General features: G+C 38.1%; 1 protein-coding gene across 5 annotated transcripts in view; it reads right to left on the bottom strand.

Annotated features, from left to right (window-relative positions):
* The window catches only part of prkcea (protein kinase C, epsilon a), a 148,642-nt gene that overhangs the window by 37,892 nt on the left and 85,466 nt on the right, over nt 1-25,284 (bottom strand). For all 5 annotated transcript variants that reach the window (XM_056469771.1, XM_056469770.1, XM_056469769.1 and 2 more), the window contains exon 11: nt 12,954-13,108. In XM_056469771.1, the coding sequence (XP_056325746.1) occupies nt 12,954-13,108 (155 nt within the window). The remainder of the gene's footprint in view (nt 1-12,953; nt 13,109-25,284) is intronic.

The raw sequence follows: 25,284 nt of genomic DNA, 5'->3' as shown, positions 1-25,284 counted from the left end.
TAACAACAGATTCATGTTTTTTAAGGTCAGTTAATGTACTGTGAGTTAATATGAACTACTGAGATGACATGAACTCAACATGAACTTTATTTCCATTAACTAATGTTAACAAACATGAACAAATGCTGTGATAAATGCATAGTAAATGGACAATAACTAACATTAATACCACATTATTGTAAAGTATCACCCCAATACTATAATCCAGTGAGCCCAATATGTCAATCTCAATCTACCGGTTGATCGCAAAGGTAGCGTGGGTAGATCGCATGGCATTGAAAAAAATAGACGTCACCCTATCATCCATCCTCACTGAAATTTGTCGCTTGACTGACATACAGGGAAGCCAGTCTGATAGCTGACCTTTTCTGACACATACTGTAGGTAACTACGCATAAGTATAGTGCTGCAAAAGTATAGTTTAGCGAAGTTGGCGCGGTTAAGTCCAAATATCATTCCACCATGACTGATGATCATTTCATAGTGCGCTTGAAGCTGAATATCAGAAGCTACTGCCCAGACTACACTTCCCATGCTGATTCCATTCAGTGCAAGTCATGAGAGTAAGGTAATGACAAAAATATGTACAGAGTTGCAGGCTATTGCATAATTTGGGTTCATACAGTTATGCAAGGTACATCAATATATTGTACAAATACAGAATTCTCAATATGTTTATAAATAAATTTAGCATTTTTAAATTAAGCACATAATTTAGACTTGATCATTTTATAAGTAGCTTGCATGCTGAAAAATTGTGGGCACCCCTGATGTAAGCACTACAGTAAACTCCTATTCCAACAAGCTTAATGTTGATCTGTGATTGAATAATTAATAGACAAAACCTGCAGAAAGAGATGGACATTGACAGCTCGCTTGCATGCGTGGACTCAGACAAACATTACCGGGGCTACAAGAATCAATATTAGCATCAGAAGATTGATATGGCAAGCACTTTTAGTCTGATAACATAGTGAGGAAGGGGAAGATATGGGTTTCGAATGGGGTCGTTTGCAGTTTGACCCCTTGTATCTTGCAGGATTCAGCAGGAATTTGTAGGATTATGACAGTACTACAGTATCTGCTCGAGCTGCGGATAAGGAATATTGCTTTCTGTGCTTTTCTCGGAGCATGTGACCCATTGCGGCCCGTCAGTGTATCTTTTTGCTTGCGATTGCTTGATAAATGGAAAGAAAGAGGGCGAGATACAAGTTTGCAAGTGTGTGCAACTGAATCGAGTGTGAAATGGAGATTCGAGATGTTTTGTCGCACTGCTATTACATAGAATGTGCAGATTAAGTGCCATCTTCTAAATAAAAGAACCAATCAGTGAAGTCAGCACATCACTGCAGCTGCTATAGACCATTTTGAGAGGTGTAAAAAAATAACTATGGTTTTAACGTATTTTCTGTATTACATTTTAAATTTCAATAGCTTCCAAGAATCCAAAAAGGTCCACAAACTTATAAATATTGCTATGACAGCAGTTTTAATGTTAAGATATGACTAAATTGTCTCTTGATACAGTTATAAAATAGTTTGACAACAAGCAGGAAATGTTTATGGGCTAATGACACCACCAAATTAAAATGGTCAATAAGCTGGTGCTTCCCAATTTGCATACTTACTATTACTATTTTTGAGTATAAATAGCAGTGGTGTGAAAAAAAACATTGATTATTAGATTCATTACTGTTCAAAAACTATTATTTTTTGTTATTTCTAAATGATAGGAACATAACAGTGAACGAAATTAAAATAAAAGTCTCAAATACTGCACAGAGTGTCAATATATTTCCTGAGAACTTCAGCATTGATGTTATCTCTTGCCTGACAAAGATTACACAAGTAATTTGGCTTCTTTTGTGAAGGAACAGGATTGAGTGACATTGACAGTGACATAGGCCTTGCTTGTTTTTATTAAATGAATAACCGAAATCTCCTTATGATGGCTCTGTTCTATGGTTTATAGAGCTTAATGGTGAGTTTTATACAGCTTTACATGGATATTGTGCAGGATGAAACACTGAAAACTCTAAATCATGCCAAGTGTTCTAATATGTATCCCTGTTTTCATATTTCTTCTGTATATTATGCTACCATCGATATTTTTATTATTCTATTTAGAGCTGAACAACATATCGTTTGAGCATCGATATCGCAATGTGTGTATCTGCAATAGTCACATCGCAGTTTAGTATTATTTATTAAAGATTAAAAGATAAATATACTATTAAATATATTTATATTTTGTTAATATTTTTTCAATCATGACCATGTTATTTTACATTTGATTGTTCAGTTTCTGTACTTGCTGTTACAGTTACTGTTTGTTTATTTATTTTTGCTTGTAATTTATTATAATTTATGCAGACGCACTGCATGGAAAAATACCTGATCATTCCAGTCGATCTAAATTAATGAAATCTTTCCAAATAGAGTTATTCAAATCATCTGGTGAAATTTTAATCATATCGCAATGTACGATTCTTTCAATATCATGCAGCCCTAATTACGACTTTTTTACTGCCCAGTGTTTTTTTTTATTTTATCAGCCATAAGTAATTAAAATAGTAAAAAAAAATCTTACAAAATACATTTTTATTGTTTAATAAACTAATAAATTATAACTACAAAGTATTTTCAGTTTCAGTTTTCAGCCAAGTGCATTAATTTAATAATTAAGATAATGTTCAGTAGACATATTTGTTTGGTTATTTGAATTAATAGATACATTAATAAATAAAAAAATTATAAATATTTTTGCTGCTTGATTAAACTACTTAAAAAGAGTTTCAAGCAACATATTTGTTTCAGTTTTTTGAGACAACTTAATTGTTTAATGTTTAATCCACTTAAAAGTGTTAACGTAATAGATTTGTGTAGGGACAACATGAGTGAATTGTGTGGAATCCTTCATTTTTCACAGTGTTGAAAATAATTTACACTGTAAAAAATGCTGGGTTCCACACAATTTCTTCATGTTGTCCCAACACAAATCAAGTTAACTTAATTGTTTTTACAAATTTAAGTGGATTCAACATAAAACAATTAATTTTCTCCCCCTAAAAAACTCAATAATTGTGTTGATTCAGCTTAAAATCAGTTTTGAGTGCATATACACTGAAAAAAATATTAAAAGATGATTCCTTGGATTTACTCAATTTTTTTTTACGTTGAGTGGTTGTAAACAATTTATTTGGGCTGAATTTAAACAAACAAATTAAGTTGAACATTATTAAATTTAATTTGTTTGTTTAAATTCAACTCAAATAAATTGTGTGCAACAGTTTTGCATGCAACACTTTTGTGTATGATTGAGATAATCATCAACATTGTGAAAATTGAATAATAATCTAATCATGGCACACATAATTGTAATTGAATCAAAACATAAAGCGCCAGATTGCACACCCCCAGTAATAGTGTCACAAATAGTATAAAAAGTGTTGCGTTCACACTAAAAACTGCACTAAAAATAAGAAGTGTGGAATGTTGGACACTTATTTTTAACAATTGCAGCTTTAATTTGGTAACAAATGACAAAATAACCTTGTGTTTCGGAGTGTGTTGCAGACATCGAAATCAATATTTGTTCATATTTACATTTTATCCAGTTAGTGAAAACACTTCTGTCTAGGCATGGGCCGGTATACGTTTCTGGCGGCATGATAACCTTGGATGAAAATATCACGGTATTGTGATAACTGCTCTAAAATAAGTTATTTTTAAATGTCTGAGTAAAAAACAAACAAACAAACAAAAACAAACAATTTGAACACAATATATTTTATTTTAAGAAAGATTCAAAGTATTTTGGAAAAGTATACATACGTAGTTAAATTATGAACTTAAAGCCTATGCGATGGCATCATTGTAAAGTTTCATGTAAACATAACCTTTTTAGTTTTGATAGTTTTATTAAATTTAATTATCTTAAATTGGTTTTTAAATGTTTAAATAATCATGTTCCAATCCTGTTTTCTGATCTAATAAGTAGGCATCAAACCTCTCACAGAGTCATACGGGCAACTGCTAATGGTGACTGTCTAGTGCCAAAGTGTAAGACCTCATTTGGTCAATCTGTCTTCTCTGTAAAGGGAGCCAAACTGTGGAATGATTTACCTGTTAGCTTAAAATCAGAAAGTAATATAAATATTTTTAGTAGTGTTCTTAAAAAGTGGTTAAAAACAAAGCAGCAGTGTTTGCACAAAAAGTCTACGATTAGTTTGTTGGATCATGTTGCCTTTGCTTTTGCTCCAGTAATTTTATGTAAAGAATTATAATGCTGTGTATATGTTTTTTATTATAGTTTCATTTTGTCCATTTTTTCAAGCCTCCTGTGGGCAGGTTAAGAAATTAGCAAGTTTGCTAAAACATTTAAACAAATGCATTAGGTTGTCCAGTGTAATTGTGATGTCCATGTCAAATAAATAAATAAACTAATTACTAAAAACATGTCAGGCTAAATAACTCAAATAAATCATTGACTTCTGCTGTCTTCATTACTTTCAAAAACACAATTTTTTTACAACACATAAAAAACACATAAAACCTTTCATATACTTTAGGAACAGTTCAGCATATAATTTATTTGTTAATTTATTTGTTATTTGTTAATTCATTAATTAATTAGTTTTATTAAAACATTTTCAGAATTGTGTTTGTAAGGGAATGTTAAACAAATGAGGGCTTTTCTTTTGTAGCTTTGTGCAGATCCTGAAAAAAAGATTAGCCCTTTGAGACTATTCACAGTTGTATCTTTATCTTATTGTTCTCATATAAAACTGCACAGAATGTACAGTGTATCTTCATCTGTCTCCAGAGAGCCGACAAAAAAAAGAAAGACCTGCTCTGGCCTGAATGAGGACTTGACTTCATCGAGAGAGGTAAACTGATACTAAATGCTATGCTAACAATGGCGTGATCTTTTGCTAAGTCTCCCGGGTCAAATGGGATTAGCATCTACCTCTGGAACAAAAACAAGCATTTAAAGCCTCTGAGTGCCAGTCAGCATGATGCCCGGGTGAGACTGGCATCATTTTGTGGGAGCTGCAGCCACACTGAAGTCTCAGGGCCAAAACTAGTGTGTTTCTTTAAAGTGTGACGTTTCTATGTTGACAGCCTAAAATGTAACAAATGTTTTAATTCAGTCAATATTGAGAACACTTGTAGTAGCCATTTTAATTTGCGGTAACACTTTATAATAACTACACACTATGAATTATTTATTAGGAATGAGCAAATAGTAAATTCATTTTTTGTCAAGTAATAACTCTACATTAATAGATGTTAGTGAGCAGTTTATTACTGCAGATACAAATGCTCTTTCTTGACATTTATATGTGCTTAATAGTTGTTCTTTCATACTTTGTTACTGATTAATTTTTCAAAGCTAACTTCAGTATCGCATTATTTACAAATCATTTGTATCTACTAGTATTTGGGGGGTTTTAAGATAATTCAAAATGAATTAGTAAATGATTAATAACTATTAAAATCAACATGTATTTATTATTATTAAGTCACATAGTAACAGTTAATTTGCATGTTAATAAATGCTTTATTATCTCAATTTCATCCAGTTTTGTGACCTAACAAAGTGAGGACTATTTATGCTTTATCAATCCCTTATAAATAACCATTAAAGACTCAGTATGAAATAAATAATAGATCTTTGCAGTCTTATCTAAAAAGTAAAATTACTGTAAAGTTTAAACATTGCTGAATAACTGAAGTGTCAAAATATAACATCAAATTGGATAAAACAACAACAATATAATAATTTAACATTATATTACGATACAATATTTCAATGTTATTTAGCAAAACTCAAACTGCCCAGTATTTTTTTTTTCATTTGATAGTTTCATTTGTGTATCCTCAAATGAATAGGATTGAATAAAGTTGTTTATTTTCTTTTTTTCCTGTTTAAAATATAACCAAGTATTTAATTGTCATTTATGAGGGATTTATAAAGCATATATAGTCCTCACTTTAGATTAGGTCACAAAACTGGATGAAGTTGAGTTAATGAAGCATTTGTTAACATACAAATGAACTATTAATATATGCCTGAATAATAAGATATATATAAATGTTCATTTGAATAGTTTATAAATCATTTGCTTATGCATTCTCAATAATCTTTAAAAACCAGCAACTTATCTCAAATAAATGGTTTGTAAATGATGCAATACTTAATTTAGTAATGAGGAAAAAATAATTAACAAGGTATGAAAATACAATCATTATAAATGTGCTTATAAGTCAAGAATCGAGCATTTGTATCTGCAGTTATAAACTGCTTACTAACATCTCTTAATATAGAGTTAATGCTTAACAAATAATGAATTCACTATTGGCTAATGCTTAAAAAAATATTGATAGTGTGTAAATATAGTGTTACCTATAATATTCTTATAAAACATAACTCATTTGCATATAAACACATATGAAGTGTGTATTCCCATTGCTTTTTTTAAATGAAAAATATTTAAATCTAAGCTCACAATACAGCTACAGCTATATGGTAATTATAATAATAATAATTAAAAAAAAAAATTGTTTATTTGTTCATTAAGATGGCAGTTTGTGTCATGGATTGGTCAGGCTCTCACGACCCCCACTCACGAAGATCACCATCACCTGACTTCTAATGAGCACACAGCTGTATCACATTCACGAGCACCAGATAAAAGCACAGCACTCCAGTCGCTCATTGTCCGGGCTCGTCTCGACGAAAGCGGACAACTGAGCGACCACTCAGCGTAGTCATCCTCAGCTAAACAAACGATTTACTTACCTGTTCTCTTTGTATTCCTCCTAGTCTTCCTGGTCCTCCCGAATCGTCCTGTCTTCCAGTCCTTCCAAGTCTGTGTCATCCTCTGTCAGCTGTATCTGGTGTGTGCTGTCCATCCTCGTGTATTCCTGTTACCCAGCCACGGAGGAAAAGACCCCAACATCATTCCTGATCCTCCTGGCTATCCTTCATGTGCTCCTTGTTGTCATTCAATAAACACCCTAACGTTTCCTTACCTCTGTCTCCTGTCCGCTTCATAACAGAAGCCCGGACCCATAACGACGACAACATGAGCACCCTCGATCACTTTCAAGAGCTGGTGGACCAGTTGAAGCGGATTCTACAGCCACCAGCTCCACTTTCCAACGCACCACCAGCACCGAGCACTTCCGCCTCCACAGTTTCTTCTTCGGCCCTTCCTTCCAGTCCCATGGCCCGACCAGCGCCCTACTCAGGCGGAGCGGGGGAGTGCAATGGTTTTCTGTTACAATGTTCCCTCATATTCGAAATGCAACCTTCTCTATATCCCACAGATAAGTCAAAGATCGCCTACATCGTATCACTACTCTCTGGACCTGCACTTAAATGGGCTGAGACGATCTGGAACCAAGCCGGGCCGGTCATGAATTCCATCACTACCTTCACGGAGTATTTCAAAGAGGTGTTTGGACGTTCTGATGGGGAAGTAGCCGCTGGAGAGCAGCTGTATCATCTAAAGCAAGGTACTCTATCTACACAGGAATATGCTCTCCGGTTTCGCACTCTAGCAGCTGCAAGTGGATGGAATGAGAGATCGTTGTTGACCACGTACCGGCTCGGCTTGGAACCCACTCTCCGAATCCAGCTGGCCACATTAGATGATACAATGGGTCTGGAGAGATTCATCCAACATTCTCTCCGATGTTCCGATCGTCTCCGTTCCTATCAACAGGACACCATCACCCCCTCGTCTGCACTCCTCCAATCGCCTGAGTCAACAGCCTCTCCAGAACCAGAACCCATGATAATAGAGTCTGGAAGACTGACATCAGCGGAACGACAGAGGAGGCTGACCCGGGGTCTGTGTCTATACTGCGGTGTCAGTGGACACACCCGTATGGAGTGTCCCCTTCGTCCCATTCGGACTTCAGTGAGTGTATTCAGTACGAATATTGAACAATGTAAACCACTTACTACCACCGTACAAATAACTACTGCCTCTATTTCTCTCCTTGTCACAGCCCTCATCGACTCCGGGTCAGCAGGGAACTTCATCTCCCAATCCCTCTGTCGTCAACTCCACCTCCGTACTGAGGCGTCCTCGCATATATACCAGATACAACCGATAACCCAGTGCACTCGATCTTCGACCCGTATCCATCGACAATGCGAAGACATCCTTCTTCAAGTGGGGCTGTTACATCAAGAGAGGATTCAATTTCTGGTTCTGGAGGGTGCAAATATGGACATCATTCTAGGGCGCCCGTGGCTGGTGAAGCACGATCCCATCATCTCTTGGGGCACAGGAGAGATAAAGAAATGGGGATCTGGATGTACACCTACCTGTTTTCCAAATCTCCCTCTTCAAGGTCGGAACCCCATTTCTTTGTTTGCAACATCGGTCGAGAGCCCTCCTGAGAAGCAGTCTATCCACATTCCTAAGGAGTACAGCTCCTTTCATGATGTCTTCTGCCCCAAGAGAGCTTCCCAGCTACCGCCGCATCGGCCATGGGACTGCGCGATCGACCTAGTTCCAGATGCCCAGTTGCCAAGAGGTAGGATCTACCCGCTCTCGCTTCCAGAGAATCAGGCAATGGAAGATTACATAAGGGAGGCTCTGAGTCAGGGGTACATACGTCACTCAAAATCACCAGCCGCCTCAAGCTTCTTCTTTGTGGCCAAGAAGGACGGAGGGCTGCGTCCATGCATCGACTACAGGGTCCTAAATAACGGTACAGTAAAATACCGATATCCCCTTCCTCTGGTACCAGCCGCTTTGGAACAGCTCCGAGAAGCTAAAGTCTTCACTAAATTGGACCTCCGCAGCGCGTATAATCTGATAAGAATACGTGAGGGGGACCAATGGAAGACAGCATTCGTGACCCCTACTGGCCACTATGAATATGAGGTCATGCCTTACGGTCTGGTCAACGCCCCCTCCGTATTCCAAAACTTCATTCATGAAGTCCTCCGGGAGTTTCTTCACCACTTTGTAATAGTGTACATAGATGACATCCTCATTTACTCCCGGAGTGAGGCCGAACATCGCCAACACGTTGCGGAGGTCCTACACACATTGAGAGAACATCACCTCTACCTCAAAGCGGAGAAATGCTCATTCCACCAGAAGTCGATTCATTTCTTGGGATACATCATTGATCAAACCGGTATACGTATGGATGGGAAGAAAATTGAGGCTGTTCTATCCTGGTCAGAACCCACTTCCATTAAGGAGCTCCAGAGGTTTCTTGGGTTTGCTAACTTTTATAGACGGTTTATCAAGGACTACAGCAGGATTACATCACCTCTCACTAATCTCCTCAAGGGTAAACCCAAAGGACTGGAGTGGACCAAAGAAGCAGCCGCAGCCTTCCGCCTTCTTAAGAAGGAGTTCACAAGGGCCCCACTCCTGACTCATCCTGACCCAAATCTTCCTTTCGTGGTGGAAGTGGACGCATCCACCACCGGCGTCGGGGCAGTATTATCTCAACATCATGATACACCGCCCCGACTGCATCCCTGTGCCTATTTCTCTCGGAAGTTGAGCCCGGCGGAGCAGAATTACAGCATAGGAGACAGGGAGCTGCTAGCAATCAAGCTAGCCTTGGAGGAGTGGCGTCACTGGTTGGAGGGAGCCAAACATCCGTTCCAGGTGATCACAGATCACAAAAACCTCCAATATATCAAAGAGGCCAAGAGACTATGTCCACGTCAAGCCAGATGGTCACTTTTCTTCTCACGTTTTGATTTCTCCATTTCCTATCGTCCAGGACCCAAGAATCTAAGAGCAGACGCTCTCTCTCGTTTACACGAGCATCACGATCATGAAGAACTCCCAACGAAGATTCTTCCCGAACACATCTCCATTTGTCCGATCACCTGGAACGCTCCTCCAGTCGTTGCCACTCCGGAAGCCCCTGCTCCGCCGGGATGCCCTCCTCATCGGCAGTTCATACCACCTGAACACCGGGTAGATCTGATCCACTCCTTACATACCTCGCTAGGCACTGGACATCCAGGGATCAACAATACTCTCTCGCTAGTATCCCAACGATTCTGGTGGCCAAACATGGCAAGGGATGTGAGGCAATATGTTCAGGGCTGTAAGGACTGTGCCCAATCCAAGAGCCCACGTCATCTACCCGCTGGAAAGCTCCATCCCTTGCCGATTCCGAACCGTCCCTGGTCACACCTAGGAGTGGACTTTATCACTGATCTCCCTTCGTCAGAAGGTAATACCTGTATTCTAGTCATAGTAGATAGATTCTCAAAGTTTGTCAAACTAATCCCTCTGAAAGGTCTTCCCACAGCCTTTGAAACAGCCGACAATATCTTTAATCAAGTCTTCAGGTCATTTGGTATTCCAGAAGATATTGTGTCGGACAGAGGTCCACAGTTCATCTCACGTCTATGGAAAGCCTTCTTCAAGCTCCTAGGTGTGGCCGTCAGCCTCTCTTCTGGATATCATCCCCAAACCAACGGGCAGACAGAGAGGAAGATTCAGGAGGTGGGACGGTTCCTGAGGACCTTCTGCAGTGGTCACCAGAGCTCCTGGAGCCAGTATTTGGGCTGGGCAGAATATGCCCAAAATTCACTGCGGCAACCCTCCACCGGACTCACGCCATTCCAGTGCGTCCTGGGCTTCCAACCACCGCTCTTTCCCTGGGATGGCGAACCATCTGATGTCCCCGCAGTGGATCACTGGTTCCGGGAGAGCGAGAGAGTCTGGGACGAGGCTCATCAACATCTGCAGAGGGCAGTCCGTCGAAGCAAGGTAACCGCCGATAGAAGAAGGTCTGAAGAACCCAGATACACACCCGGACAAAAGGTGTGGCTATCCACCCGGGACATACGCATGCGACTGCCCTCTCGCAAGTTAAGTCCCCGATTTGTTGGTCCCTTCACCATCGTGGAACAGGTTAACCCCGTCACCTACAAACTACAATTACCCTCTCACTACCGTATTCACCCTACATTCCACGTATCACTCCTGAAACCCTATCACGATCCTGTTCTTCCCTCCACAGAGCCTGACCACGAAGAGGAACCCCCTCCTCCACTGCTCCTAGAAGAAGGAGCCGTCTACGCAGTGAAGGAGATCTTGCGTTCCCGACGTCGTGGTGGCCAGTTGGAGTACCTGGTGGACTGGGAAGGGTACGGCCCCGAAGAAAGGACATGGGTTCCCAGAGCTGATATTCTCGATCCTAGTCTCATGGTGGAGTTTCATGAGAGCCACCCTGAGTTCCCAGCGCCTAGAGGCAGAGGGAGACCACCACGGCGTCGGAGGTGTCGGCCCTCAGGAGCGGGCCCTGGGGAGGGGGGTACTGTCATGGATTGGTCAGGCTCTCACGACCCCCACTCACGAAGATCACCATCACCTGACTTCTAATGAGCACACAGCTGCATCACATTCACGAGCACCAGATAAAAGCACAGCACTCCAGTCGCTCATTGTCCGGGCTCGTCTCGACGAAAGCGGACAACTGAGCGACCACTCAGCGTAGTCATCCTCAGCTAAACAAACGATTTACTTACCTGTTCTCTTTGTATTCCTCCTAGTCTTCCTGGTCCTCCCGAATCGTCCTGTCTTCCAGTCCTTCCAAGTCTGTGTCATCCTCTGTCAGCTGTATCTGGTGTGTGCTGTCCATCCTCGTGTATTCCTGTTACCCAGCCACGGAGGAAAAGACCCCAACATCATTCCTGATCCTCCTGGCTATCCTTCATGTGCTCCTTGTTGTCATTCAATAAACACCCTAACGTTTCCTTACCTCTGTCTCCTGTCCGCTTCATAACAGTTTGGATTCAATGTCAGTTTTTAGGGTGAGATGTGTATTAATTATTGTTTGTTTAAATAGGCTTACATATGCTGGCTAAAAATACAGTCAGCTATTTGTATGCAAAAATAAAAATAATAATAATAATGTTTTTTTTCATTCATTCATTTTCTTTTCAGCTTAGTCCCTTTATTAATCTGGGGTCGCCACAGTGGAAAGGACCGGCAATTTATCCAGCATATGTTTTATGCAGCGGATGCCCATCCAGCTGCAACCCATCTCTGGGAAACATCCATCCACACTCAATTCACTACAGACAATTTTTAGCTTACCAAATTCACCTGTACCACATGTCTTTGGACTTGTGGGGGAAACTGGAGCACCCGGAGGAAACCAACGCGAACACAGGAGAACATGCAAACTCAGAGATGACACACAGAAATGCCAACTGACCCAGCCGAGGCTCAGCAACCAGCAACCTTCCTGCTGTTCATTTGTCTTTGGCTCAGTCTCTTAATTATCAGGGATCACCACAGCGTAATGAACCACCAACTATTCCAGCATATGTTTTAAGCTGCGGATGCCCATCCAGCCACAAACCAGTACTGGGAAACACCCATACACTCTTATTCTCACACACACACACACACACACACACACACACACACGCACACACGCACACACGCACACACACACACACACACACACACACACACACACACTACGACCAATTTATTTTATTCAATTCAGCTGTCCCGCATGTCTTTGGACTGTTGGGGAAATCAGAGAACCCAGAGAAAACCCACGTGAACATGAGGAGAACATACAAACTCCACACAGAAATGCCAACTGGCACAGTCGGGACTTAAACCAGCAATTTTCTTGCTGTGAAGCAACAGTGCCAACAACTGAGCCACCGTGCTGCCCCGTTAATAATTGATGTTTTAAAATAAATATAAACATTTATCCACATACAGTGCACACGTTTTCTTTTTTCCTAAACTACTTGGCTCTATTCAAGTTTGTAATACCTACTGTTTGTGTCTGATAGACCAAAAAATAATTAAAATAAATTCTGCTATACACATTGTCCAAAGATAAATCATCTCACAATCACTCATAAAATCAATAATGAAAGTGTCACATATTGTAAGAGCAGAATGTGTGTGAGTTTTCACCTGTAGATGACGCCGTGCTGATGCAGAAACATCAGGGCTGAAGTGACCTCAGCTGCATAAAAACGAGAGCGAGCTTCATCGAACTTCCGTGAGCGCTGGATCTGAAACATCAGGTCTCCTCCGTTCACATACTCCATAACAAAGAACAAGCGATCCTAGAGATAATAAAAAGATGACAAAAAGAGACCTAATTTTTATTGAACATCCAGTAATATCCAGTGCTCAGCATACAGTATATTAGTACACGTTTCACAAATCTATCTTTTAAATTCATATTTTAATAGGAAGCTATTCAATATTATATTTGTGCATATACAGTTGAAGTCAGAATTATTAGCCCATTTGAATTATTATTATTTTTTTAATATTTCCCAAATTATGTTAGACAGAGCAAGGAAATTTTCACAGCATGTTTGATAATATTTTTTTCTTCTGGAGAAAGTCTTATTTGCTTTATTTTGGCTAGAATAAAAGCAGTTTTAATTTTTTTTAAACCATTTTAAGGACAAAATTATTAGCCCCTTTAAGATATATATATATATTTTTTGATAGTCTACAGAACAAACCATTGTTATACAATAACTTGCCTAATTTTCCTAACCTGCCTAGTTAACCTAATTAACCTAGTTAAGCCTTTAAATGCCACTTTAAGCTGTCTTGAAAAATATCTAGTAAAATATTATTTACTGTCATCATGGCAAAGATAAAAGAAATCAGTTATTAGAGATGAGTTATTAAAACTATTATGTTTAGAAATGTGTTGAAAAAATCTCTCTGTTAAACAGAAGTTTGAGGAAAAAATAAACAGGGGGGTAATAATTTTATTCTAGCCGAAATAAAACAAATAAGACTTTCTCGAGAAGGAAAAATATTATCAGACATACTGTGAAAATTTCCTGTAAAGGCCCATTATTTCTAAGAACCTGTTTATAGATATTTGCAGCACAAGCCGAGCAGAACCAGCAGAAAGCTGTTAGAGTTTGAGAAAACTCCTAGATTTAAAGCACTTTAGCATGAAAGAGCCTTGCTGTTTTGTGCCAACCTAAACTTCATAAGCATTATGTAGGGAGATTATCACACTAAAGAATAGCACACTAAATCAATCAGGACGTAGATATGTTAAATCACTCTAAATGTGAAGTGCTGGATGATGTTTAATTGAACATAGACAATGTGAAGTGAAGTGCTGCCAGAAATATGACACGCTTCACATTCCCTGAATGACACGTTTTTAAGCCGTGACTTCAGGCGAAAAAAGTTCTCTTATGTAAGTGTACAAAAGCCCACTTGTGTGTATTTTGTTCTTCATTCACAGTGGAGCATTTTAAACAGGATGCTTAAATAGTTTGTGTAAATGTGCCAAGAAATATGAAGGAGGCCCGCCCAAATCCAATATGAACAAACATTTCCTGGCTCCAATTAGAAATGAACAAATAGTCTCTTCCGTTGGGTTGAACCACAAAACAGCGGCTCTGATTGGAAGATATGAACGCAGAGTCAAAACTGTCTTAGTCAAAACCAGCGCTGCTTTTTTCAGTTTGAAACTGAACACAAGACAACCTCTTGAAATTGTTTCATGAATGCAGAAAACGTGGTGTATCATTACATCTGAAAACGACCATGCGTGTGTGTGTGTGTGTGTGTGTGTGTGTTATGCTGGGCAGTTCTCAGTCATGCTGCAACAGACGGGTGGCGTAAGGAAACGTCTGTTTAGTCTCATCTGTGCTTATATAACATGTTATGAAAGGCATTTTCAATGGCTTATTTTCTAAAGACTGCAGGTGCAGGACGCTTCTGACAAACCGGCAGTGCAAACACAAAACAGCCATACAGTACACAAGCATGATAAGACCTGTAATCTGCATTATCGAAAGCCTATGGATGTAAACATTTACATGTCAACAACTCACAGTACTTCCCAATGTCTGTATTAGAGGGTTAGTTCACCCAAAAATGTCAATTCTTTCCCCATTTACTCACTCTTCACTTGTTCAAAAGAACACTTTAGAAGATGTTTTAAAAAATGCTGGTTGCTGTGTCCACTATGGAAGACAAACAGTCCCAGCAGCCAGAAATCTTAAAGGAAATCTATAATGAATCCAAAAGAAATGGATAAAGGTTTAAAACTACATGAGGGAGAGTAAGGCCCTGTCCACACAAACACAGGTATTTTTTTCTACACAGCTTCTCCACATGTAAACAAGTATCAGGTGACTGAAACCTAAACTTTCTGAAAACTCCAACCAGGGTAAGGATTTTCCAAAACTTCAGGTGGATAGTACAACCAGAGATTTAGCATCATAACGACAACACGCATACTGTTTTCTCCATTCTGTTTGGCCAACAAGGCTGGGTTCACACCAAATTCTGCACAATTGATGCAAATACGTCCCAGTATCCATGTCGTTTGCACCATGAGACAGTGATCAGCCTCTGTTCTAATGTTTGCATTGACTTGTATGCAATTTACTCGCACTTAATGTACCTAATTCCCCATTTGATGTGAACCCAGAATAAAGTGTCATATCTCCATTTTGGATGGAGATTTTTCTGTAAATGAAAGCAGGGAAAACTTTATAAAAATGCATGTGTACTTATGGACATGGCCTTAATGATGAGGTGATTTTCATTTTTGGGTGAACTGTCCGTTTAAAGCTGTGCTTGATGCTTCAGGCTTTATTGGGGATATTTCTGAGGGTGGACATTTCTTTGTAGATAATTTAATTATTATGCCATTTTATGAATAGAAAGGAGGCATTAAAGGGACAATTCATGCAAAAAAAAAAAAAAAAAATGAAATTTTGATCTTGACCACAATAATCTATTAGCATCCCACTTTAATAAGACTCATCAAAACAAAAACACCCAAGTAGAACTTTTTTGATAAACTCTGAAGGAAAAGAATTTTGAATAAACATTGAATAAAAGAATTCTTAATTCAATGTATTATTTAACACAATATATTTGTGCATATACATTAGATTAGTCAGTACTGAAACCAAATCTGGAGCTTATCTAACAAAATAACCCAAATTGATTTGTTGTAGAAAAATAATAAATACAAATTTAAAAAAGTGGAAAAATCAAGAGAAGCAAAAAAAAAAAAAAAAAAAGAAATAAAAACTTTTGAAATTTTGAAGGTTGTACAAATTTTTTTTTGCAATATTTTGCTTGAATTTATTTCTAATATCTTTCAATTTCTAAATATCTTTGGTGACTGAGAAACGGATAAAAATATTCATTTTTAAAATAGGGTGTACTGAATTACGCTGAGCACTGTGCCTGATTTTGATCACTTGTTTTCACGCAGAAGTCTCTATAAATAAGCATTTAACTCTTGCAGGAAAAAGCACACAAGTGGAACCTTATGACAAAACAACCCAAAATGTAATACATCACGCAACAAAAATCCTGACCTTGACTGCTCGTTTTTGTGCATGAGACTCTACTAGCGTCTCAGTTTGCTCTGAGTCATCCAGAAAAGGCACACACATCCACCAGTGTGATCAATCACGATTAAGATGAAACACAATATCTACATAAAATGTATCTAAACAAAGACCATGAGTCAAGGTCAGGAGTTTTGTAAATAATATAAGAAATTTGAAATATACAAAATGTATTAAGTGACCTTTTTTAAAATAATAATAAAAGTTTGCTCAGCCACTATTGACAAGTGCAAGAAGAACATTTGTTAATTCTTTTTACTTCATTCATTCATTCATTCATTCATTCATTCATTCATATTTAGGTCTAAAAAAGGGGCATATGGCATAAAAAAATCAAAGTGAATAATCAGTCAATGTCTATTTGTGGGTTAACTATAACTTTTAAATTTGTCACAAAATATATAAATATATATATTTTTAATTACTTTAAATAAGTGTTCTTATTTCTTCAGCAACAAGCAATTAAAATGTGACAGTATATACTTTTCTGCATCTGTTTCTGTCCAGAAAACAAAACGTTAATTGTAGTTGAATGCATATTTTTCATAATAGTACATTTGTGACTTGATATTTAACAAAAACCTTATTTCTTAAAACTACAACTTAAAGGTGAAATGGCTGACTAGATGACTGAACTTTATTGCTGTGATGATTGAAAGTCACTTCACATCCTGATACAAATAATTAAATAAGGGGTCTAAATGTGTTTATATGTATTTGAATGTTCTGTGGAAGGTGTTGGATCAAGAAAAGATGTCCAATCAAAAAGTTTGGCCCGAACACTACAATAGGCTATCCTACCTGCCAGTCAAAATATGTAATTTCATTCCTCTGCACATCCTGTTTGTACAGAAAGGATCGTTCTTGCGCATTCACGGACACTGATCAGAGAATATGAGGCAAACATCAACAACCTACATTCTTTTTTTAAAGTTTGGGATAATAATTACACAATGTACAATAACGTTTTCTCTGTGGTGAATGTTACGTGATGTAACAGTGATTCTGTCCAATGCATGTTTATATATTCAGGAGGCATGGCTTTAGATGGAGATTTGCAACGTAGGCTTTAAATGCTTTCAAAGGCATCTTAAAAGATCTCCGATTGCACTTTTAATATGCATCTCAATGTTATTCACCAAAATATATATATCAAACTCATAAATACAAAATAAATCTTTAAAAAAAAATCTTTTTCAAATAAATCATTAAAAAAAATCTTACTGGATTCATTCAGAAAAATAAAGTGATAACAGTTTTCAATGACAAAAAATCTATTACAACATTAAATCATGATCATGGTGCATTCAGAAAAACATCAGGGGGCTGGAAAGAAAACCATACCTTCAAAACAAGGGTGCATCCTTTTATGTTTATACAGTATGAAAATAATTTATAAGGACTTTGAATTAGAAGTACTCACATTTTAAAGAAATAAAGATGTACTGAGACTGCAGTTTAACAGATGAAAACAGGTGAAAGTGGAGAACAATTCCGACAAAATGCTGGAATGAAAGAACTTTTTGTGCTCCAGAGAGATCTGAGCTCAAGTTTGGCCAGAGCAAATTCAACTAATCAATGAACTCTGGAAACAGTGTGAGAAACATAGCAATGCATTTAGAGAGAAAGAGAGAAGGGAGGAAGAAAACTATTCTCAAATGACCTTTTCTTCCTTTGGAAAAATGTCAAGCGCTCCACAAAATATGTAGAAAGGCAGAGAACACACATTAGATGACATCCTAAAACTTCACATGTAAGTTTAATTTTGCAAATATGTAAATTTAATCAAAGGATAGCTATCTGAAATTAGAAATATACTTCTCATTATGCTCTAATTCACAGGTGTCAAATTTAGTTCCTGGAGGGCTGAAGCTTTGCACAGTTTAGTTCCAACTCTAATTAAACACACCTGATCAAACAACTGTAGTTAAGTCCTTCAGTCTTGTTTGAAACCTACAGGTAAGTTAGAATGTTGACGCAGGGTTGCAACTAAACTATGCAGGGTAGTGGCCCTCCGGGAACTGAGTTTGACACCCCTGCGCTAATTGCATAGAAAAAGCTGGATAAATTTTTTTTTAGATTCTCTAGTGAGTTTTGACCTGGTGTAAAGTGACCAACTGACTGCTCATTTATAAGTAAATGTAATTTTTTTGTTTTTAATGTCACAGTATTTTATTAATTAAAATGTTAAATAATAATAAAAATCACATTGTACTAAAATTACACTGAAATCACTGAGATGTGAGAAATCTTCGGTTTTGCCTGACAATTACAAACCATAGTACAGTTAGTAGATAATCATTTGGACTGACAAACTGTTAAAATGGTTCTAGAGCTGCTGAATACACGAAGTTATGTATTTACTCTTTCCATAAAAATCACTTTCAGAAATAACATTTTTGGTCAAACTTTGCAATTTGGTTCCAATAGTTAATGTTAGTTAATGCATGTATGAACTAAGTATGAATAATACTTGTACAGCATTGTCTAACCAGTTTAACATTTACTAATGCATTATTAAAATCCAAAAGGTAACACTTTATTTTAAAGGGCATCTATTTGACCCCTTTTACAAGATGTAAGATAAGCCTTTGGTGTCTCCAGAATGTGTCTGTAAAGTTTCAGCTCAAAACACCCATCAGAATATTTATTATAGCATGCAGAATCTGCCCATTTCGGTGTCTGAATACAGTGTAGCTGTTTTTGTAGCCTGTAGCTTTATGTGAAAATGAGCTGCTTCTCCCCGCCCAGCGCTCACATGTGCGTGTCTGCTTTTCATCATGCGTTACATCAGATAAACAGCACAGTGACAGAGACAGACTCGAATGAAGCTGAAATACAGCTCATTAGTCAAAAATACCAAGTAAGTTTATTTCATGTATTTGTGGTGGAGTTTATTCAAGCCTTGCTGAAATGATGAGTCTCACACAAATGCCATTTGCAGTACACACACACACGCACACACACACAGACACACATTTGTGTGCGTTTAACGACACCATGTGGCCGTGGTGATTATAGCGGTTAAGCATTACAAAGCGATTTTACTGTCTTTATTACAAACATGCTCTGCTTTAAAATGTTTTAAACTTATAAATCTATAAAAATCACAGACAGTTGTAGCAAATATTTTAATTTCAGTTTATTTGCCTAAAAATGTTCTGTGGACATGTCACATTGCGGTGGGCCTCAAAATGACTGAGATTTGGGTCCTATTTTAACATCAGGACGTTTAAAAAAAGGACTGATTGGGTTTCTATCACTCCAATATGACAGTGGACACACTATACATACACACAGTTCTGTCCAATCAGCTTACAAAAGTTGATTTTCATTATAGGTGACCTTTAAAGTCTCCTTGTTACTTGTTACAATTAATTACACACTTAATCAAAACCTAACCTGCATTCTAATCCCAACCATATGGTAGGTATAGGTAATTAATCAATACTACTCAGTAGTTAAATAAATAGCTACATGCTCATTTACGTTAGTTAACAAGAATTAACAATGGATGGCTTTATTTTCATTGACTAACATTAACAAAGATGAATAAATACTGTAATAGACAAACTGTTCATTGCTTGCTTATGTTATAAAATGTCAACATTAACTAATGGAACCTTACAGTATATACTCTTTCATAAAAGCATAAAGGGTTAATGTGGGTATACACCAATAAAAAAGACTGTTTGGAATGATGCTTTACTTTAATCTGTATGACCAAAAATGAGTGAGGATATTATGTTGTTTCTGCTGTTTAAGTGAACTTGCTGACGCACTTGTTGAACCGACTAAATGTGACATCTAGATGAATGATTTTAATCTGGAAAGCTCTAAACGGCATCATCAGTGATCTCTGGGGAATCACCTGTTGTTCTCCTCAGTCTCATTCGACAGGTAATGTAGTACATTAGTTTTACCCTGCGGCCCACAATAAGGGCATTTTGACCCACTTTCACATCCTAACTATTCCATTCAAATGCATATACCCCACACCTTCATGATGCAGTTATTGTTTCATTTTTCCCAAGGGAGTGCACATACAGCAATGCAATGGCTGGTAGCAAAATAGCAAAGAGGGGCGGGTCTGTTAGTGAAGGGTCAATTATAGTGCCTTGAACTTTGAACATTTCCTTTTGACCCTTGAACTCATATGGTATTCTTTGACCCTGCAGAAGGCTATTATCAGAATGCCCGCAACCTCATCTAGCAAACCCTGTGGGCTCACTCTGCTCCTCGATAGCGTCACCAGTTGTTCCTTCAGAACATCTTTCATAATTAATGTTGATGTACATCAAGTCTCGATCCACTCACAATTCCTGTTTTGACTGTTCACAGGCACAATAACTGTCTATTTGAAGATACTTCTCAACACAGATAACATCTTTCTTTAGGAGCTTTTAACTGCAAGGTTTTATAGAATCACCATCTATGGCATCACTTATAGGAATGTTTATTTTTAACATTGTAAGATATTGACCCTATTCTATAATGTGAAAGTGCGCTCGTATTTGCGATTGTTTTAGAACTTCAGATTCGGAAATCTATGGGAGAAATGACTAGGAATAATGAACGGCAGAAAACAGTCAAATTACTTGCTCTACAAACAAGTGCTTGCATGGTTATACTGACAAAGCAGAATAATATAATAAGAAAATGTCAGTTTGCAACATCAAGCAGCTTAACAAGCTGTTTTTAACATCTAAAAATTATTGGAAGTGAATGAGAGCGGACGTCTCGAGCCAAAAAGATTCAAATGGCTGCTCGTATGCGAAGAATAAGGTGAATACAAGACTGTTGTTCTTTACAACATAAATATTTTGTTCTTTCAACATGGAACACAAACATGATAAGACTGTATTGAACGAATATGTGAGCAAATCATCAATGCTATTCAGTAAAATGCTGTTTACTATGGCAAAAAAGCAGTCTTGCAAAACAGCAGTAACTGCAGATGGGTGGGATTATGAAGACCTCCGTCTACATGTTGCCCTCGGAACAGTTCAAATTTATGACACCTACTTGTTCTTTTCCTAACATTTCCATAGAGTGTCAAACTAAATGTCTAAATTCAACTTACATAAACTTTTCTTTCATATGAAGAATAAATATCAACAGCTTGAATCTGTAATGCTTTATTAATAGGTGGCAGCAGAGTGGAAAGGTGAATTTTTCTCTCTTCATTTCAATCTTCAAAGTTAGCTTTGGGCTGTATATGATAAGATTTGTTTAGGTATTGGGTCAAATACATGTTTTTTATTTAGTAATGTGTACATCCAGTATAAAAGTTGACTAACAAAATGTATTCCTAAAAGTGGGAAAGGGGTGAACTTTATTTTATGAGAGAGAGAGAGATTTAACATTTTAATTGTTTTTATTTTGAGAACAAGAAATGATGTGGGTTTTGATAGTCTTAATATACACTATCTGAAAAAAAATCTTGTCGCCAATCTAAGTTTTAGGAATAACAAATAATAACTGGACTTCTAGTTGATCATTCGGTATCAGAGGTGGCTTATATGAAAGGCAAAGGCCTCTAGATTTCATGCCTTGATTTTTAATTATTTAATTAGGACAGTGAGGTCTGACTTTGCTTAGACAAAAGTCTTAACAGAAATAATGTACAGTATAGAATATAAAGTCGTGGTGCAGTGGAAAAATAATTAATATTGTCTATATGACTCCCATGAGCTTGGACGACTGCATCCATACATCCAATCCAGGCTCATTCCGAAAAACGTAGTCCCGAGGATGTTTCTGGAGACCGCGAATTATGTAGCCGGAGGTACGTATGGCTGCATTTAGTTTTTTCAAGTGAACACTGCGGGGCGGTATGACGCCGTTCCTTTTAGCATTCGCCGGCTGACCGCTTGCCTTCGTGTGGAGGGCTTTCCCGCCGCAATCAGTGTGTCCGGTTAGCTCGTCCTGTGTGTCGGCGGACTCGAGATGCAGAGAGGAGCTAACCACGACGATGACGACGACCGGGTTCGAGTCCGGGGAAGAGCGGTTCCAGAAATCATGTAAGACTAAAACAGAATTCAAGAAATAAAGCAAAGAGGTTCATAACAGGGTGAGAATGAGGTAAAATCCGAAAACGTGGTTAAAAAAATAATTAAAAATTGGATGAGGGCTTTTCTTTTTCCGGACGTCATTTGTAAATCGTTGGTTGGGTTTAGGGTGGGCGGGTCGATCGGTAAAATTTGTTGGGTTCGGGGAAGGATGAGGGTGGGTCAGCCGGCCCAGTCAATCATTCAGCCAGTCAGACAGACAGACGTTCGTTCGACAGCGGCCTCTGGTGGGTTCACGTGAGAACATCGCGGGCGCGAACGGCACTCGCGGGAGACGTCCGGGAAGCCAAAAAGGCGCACACAGTGAAAAAAACTGCAAAAATACGTACCTCCCGGGATGTATTTCGCGGTCTCCAGAAACGTCCTCGGGACTTCGTTTTCGGAATGAGCTTGGGTTGCATACATCTCTGCAATGGCTCAAATAAATAACTTATTAATAAAGTCATCTTGAATGACAAAGAAAGTGTTCTTGCAGGACTCTCAGAGTTCATCAAGATTCTTTGGATTCATCTTCAATGACAAGACGTTTGTCAGGAGGTCTATGTCCAACCTTTCTTTCCTGTAATAAAGACTACATTTTTAGATATGCTTTAGATACGAACCCACTTATGAAAGGTATAATATTTTTAAACAGAATTATTAAAGATATATTTTTTTTTATTTAAAATTTATACATATAATTTGCCTATGCCTATAATTGTTTGCTGTATTAGTGTTTAGAGTGTTTAGATACAATTTCAGGATCTAAACTTCTTCGAATGTAAGGGTTTAAAAAAAGAAAAGAGTGTAATTCCTCTCACTAATTGTTTGCAAATAGTTTGAAGCTATCTGTAGTTTTCGATTCAGACGATATACATTTTAAACACTAAATCTGAGCTCACTTGAGTCTAGATTGCTTCAAAAAAACGAATGAAAGCACATGAAGGCTTTTGGGTTGCAACAGTGCTAGAGACAGTGATAATGACCTCATGCGTGTCTGTCCTCAGCTGAGAATGAAGAACACACTCACGGCACACTGTCCAGAACTACAACAAACCACAAGTATTAATAGTATTAATAAATAATAACAACAACACTAATTGCATTTATAATATAATATAATATAATATAATATAATATAATATAATATAATATAATATAATATAATATAATATAATATAATATAATATAATATAATATAATATAATATAATAACACTGAAATAAGATTAAGTAGATGACAAACTTTCACTTCTGGGTGAAAACTATAAGTGAAGTTTTCAAACTAATTTCGAGAGGAGCACGTGATATGATTGACTGCAGCTGGCCACTCATCTACATTCACTAGTTAGCCAATCAGATTAACCCCAACTCACTATAAGTAGCCTAGCTAGAACTACTCTCTTATCTTCGTTTTCCGAAGAAACCCCCCATCCACTCCTTCTCCTCCTTTCTTCCTCTTACCGCGGGGAGCTCTCGAGAACCACCTGATCTCGTACTCCCCGCATATGCTCTATGGACCAGGCGGGAGCCCTGGGCTCACCTATCTCCGAGCTCAGGGTTCTCTCCCGGGACAGCATGCCAAACCTGCTAACAGTTGTCAAACAATATCTAAATGTGAACTCTTGAATATTATCTAATGTTGCAACTAAGTTTAAAGTCCCGCGGAATTTCTCCAGGATGATCCAACTCTCCACCCCTTCTTCCTTGTCCTTTCTTTTTCCCAAGCAATCATTCAGACTTTTCCATTTTCCAAAATCCTCCTCACGGTCTTTTAACACGGCCCCTTCTTTTCACGTATTCTCTATCTGCAGGGGCATGTCTGCCCACGGTCCCAACAGGCCTCATCAGAAGCAGTTGTGTAATGTTATTTACATTTCTCCAGCGTAATTACAGCGGATAAGAATATGGCTGCGATCCCAAAACTGATTAAAACCAGAAGCAGCAGTTCAAAAAGAGTACATGACTCCTCTTCCCCGCCCCAAATCACGTCTTCCTTTTCTTTCTGCCCCTTTCCTGTACTACCATTGCCTGCAACCCTGCATTTTTTTTGCATCGAGCGCTTTGTTGCTTTCAGTCAGTGAGTGTCCTGTGTTCTCACATGAGGGCGAATGAGAGGGGAGAGAGAAAAAGAGAAATGAGGACACTAGATATCACTGTGAGCGTAACTGGGCCATGGGAGGGGAAGCTGAACAAGAGACGGAAAGAAGTGAAAGTGCAAAACAGAGAAGAACGGGGCAAAGAGGCAGAAGATGAGAGCGATAAAAGCCCCAGTCGAAAGGATGTCAGAGACTTTAATGAGTGCAGTTAGAATAGAACAAGTCTCACTTCAGGTCACCTTCCCTATTCAAACATACAGTTTTGTGCAAAAGTTTGTGCGCCCCTGGTGATTTCATGAAATTACCAAACAAATTAACAGTTTTTGACCAACAGACTGGAGTATTCATTCATTCATTTATTTATTCATTCATTCATTTTCTTTTCGGCTTAGTCCCTTTATTTATCTGGGGTCGCCACAGCGGAATGAACTACCAACTTATCCAGAATATGTTTCTTGCTGTGAGGCTACAGTGCTCACAGCAAGAAACATATTCTGGATAAGTTGGCGGTTCATTCCGCTGTGGCGACCCCAGATAAATACTGCTGGTTATAGCCCCAGGCAGTTGGTATTTTTGTGTGGAGTTTGCATGTTCAACCCGTGTTCGTGGGGGTTTCCTTCGGGTGCTCCGGTTTCTCCCCACAAGCCAAAAGCATGCCCTGTAGGTGAATTAAATAAACTAAATTGGTTGTAGTGTATGACTGTGAATGAGTGTGTATGGGTGTTTCCCAATAC

This window comes from Danio aesculapii, chromosome 12 (assembly GCF_903798145.1).
Source record: "Danio aesculapii chromosome 12, fDanAes4.1, whole genome shotgun sequence".
Taxonomy (NCBI): Eukaryota; Metazoa; Chordata; class Actinopteri; order Cypriniformes; family Danionidae; genus Danio; species Danio aesculapii.
This window is presented reverse-complemented; position numbering and strand designations above follow the sequence as displayed.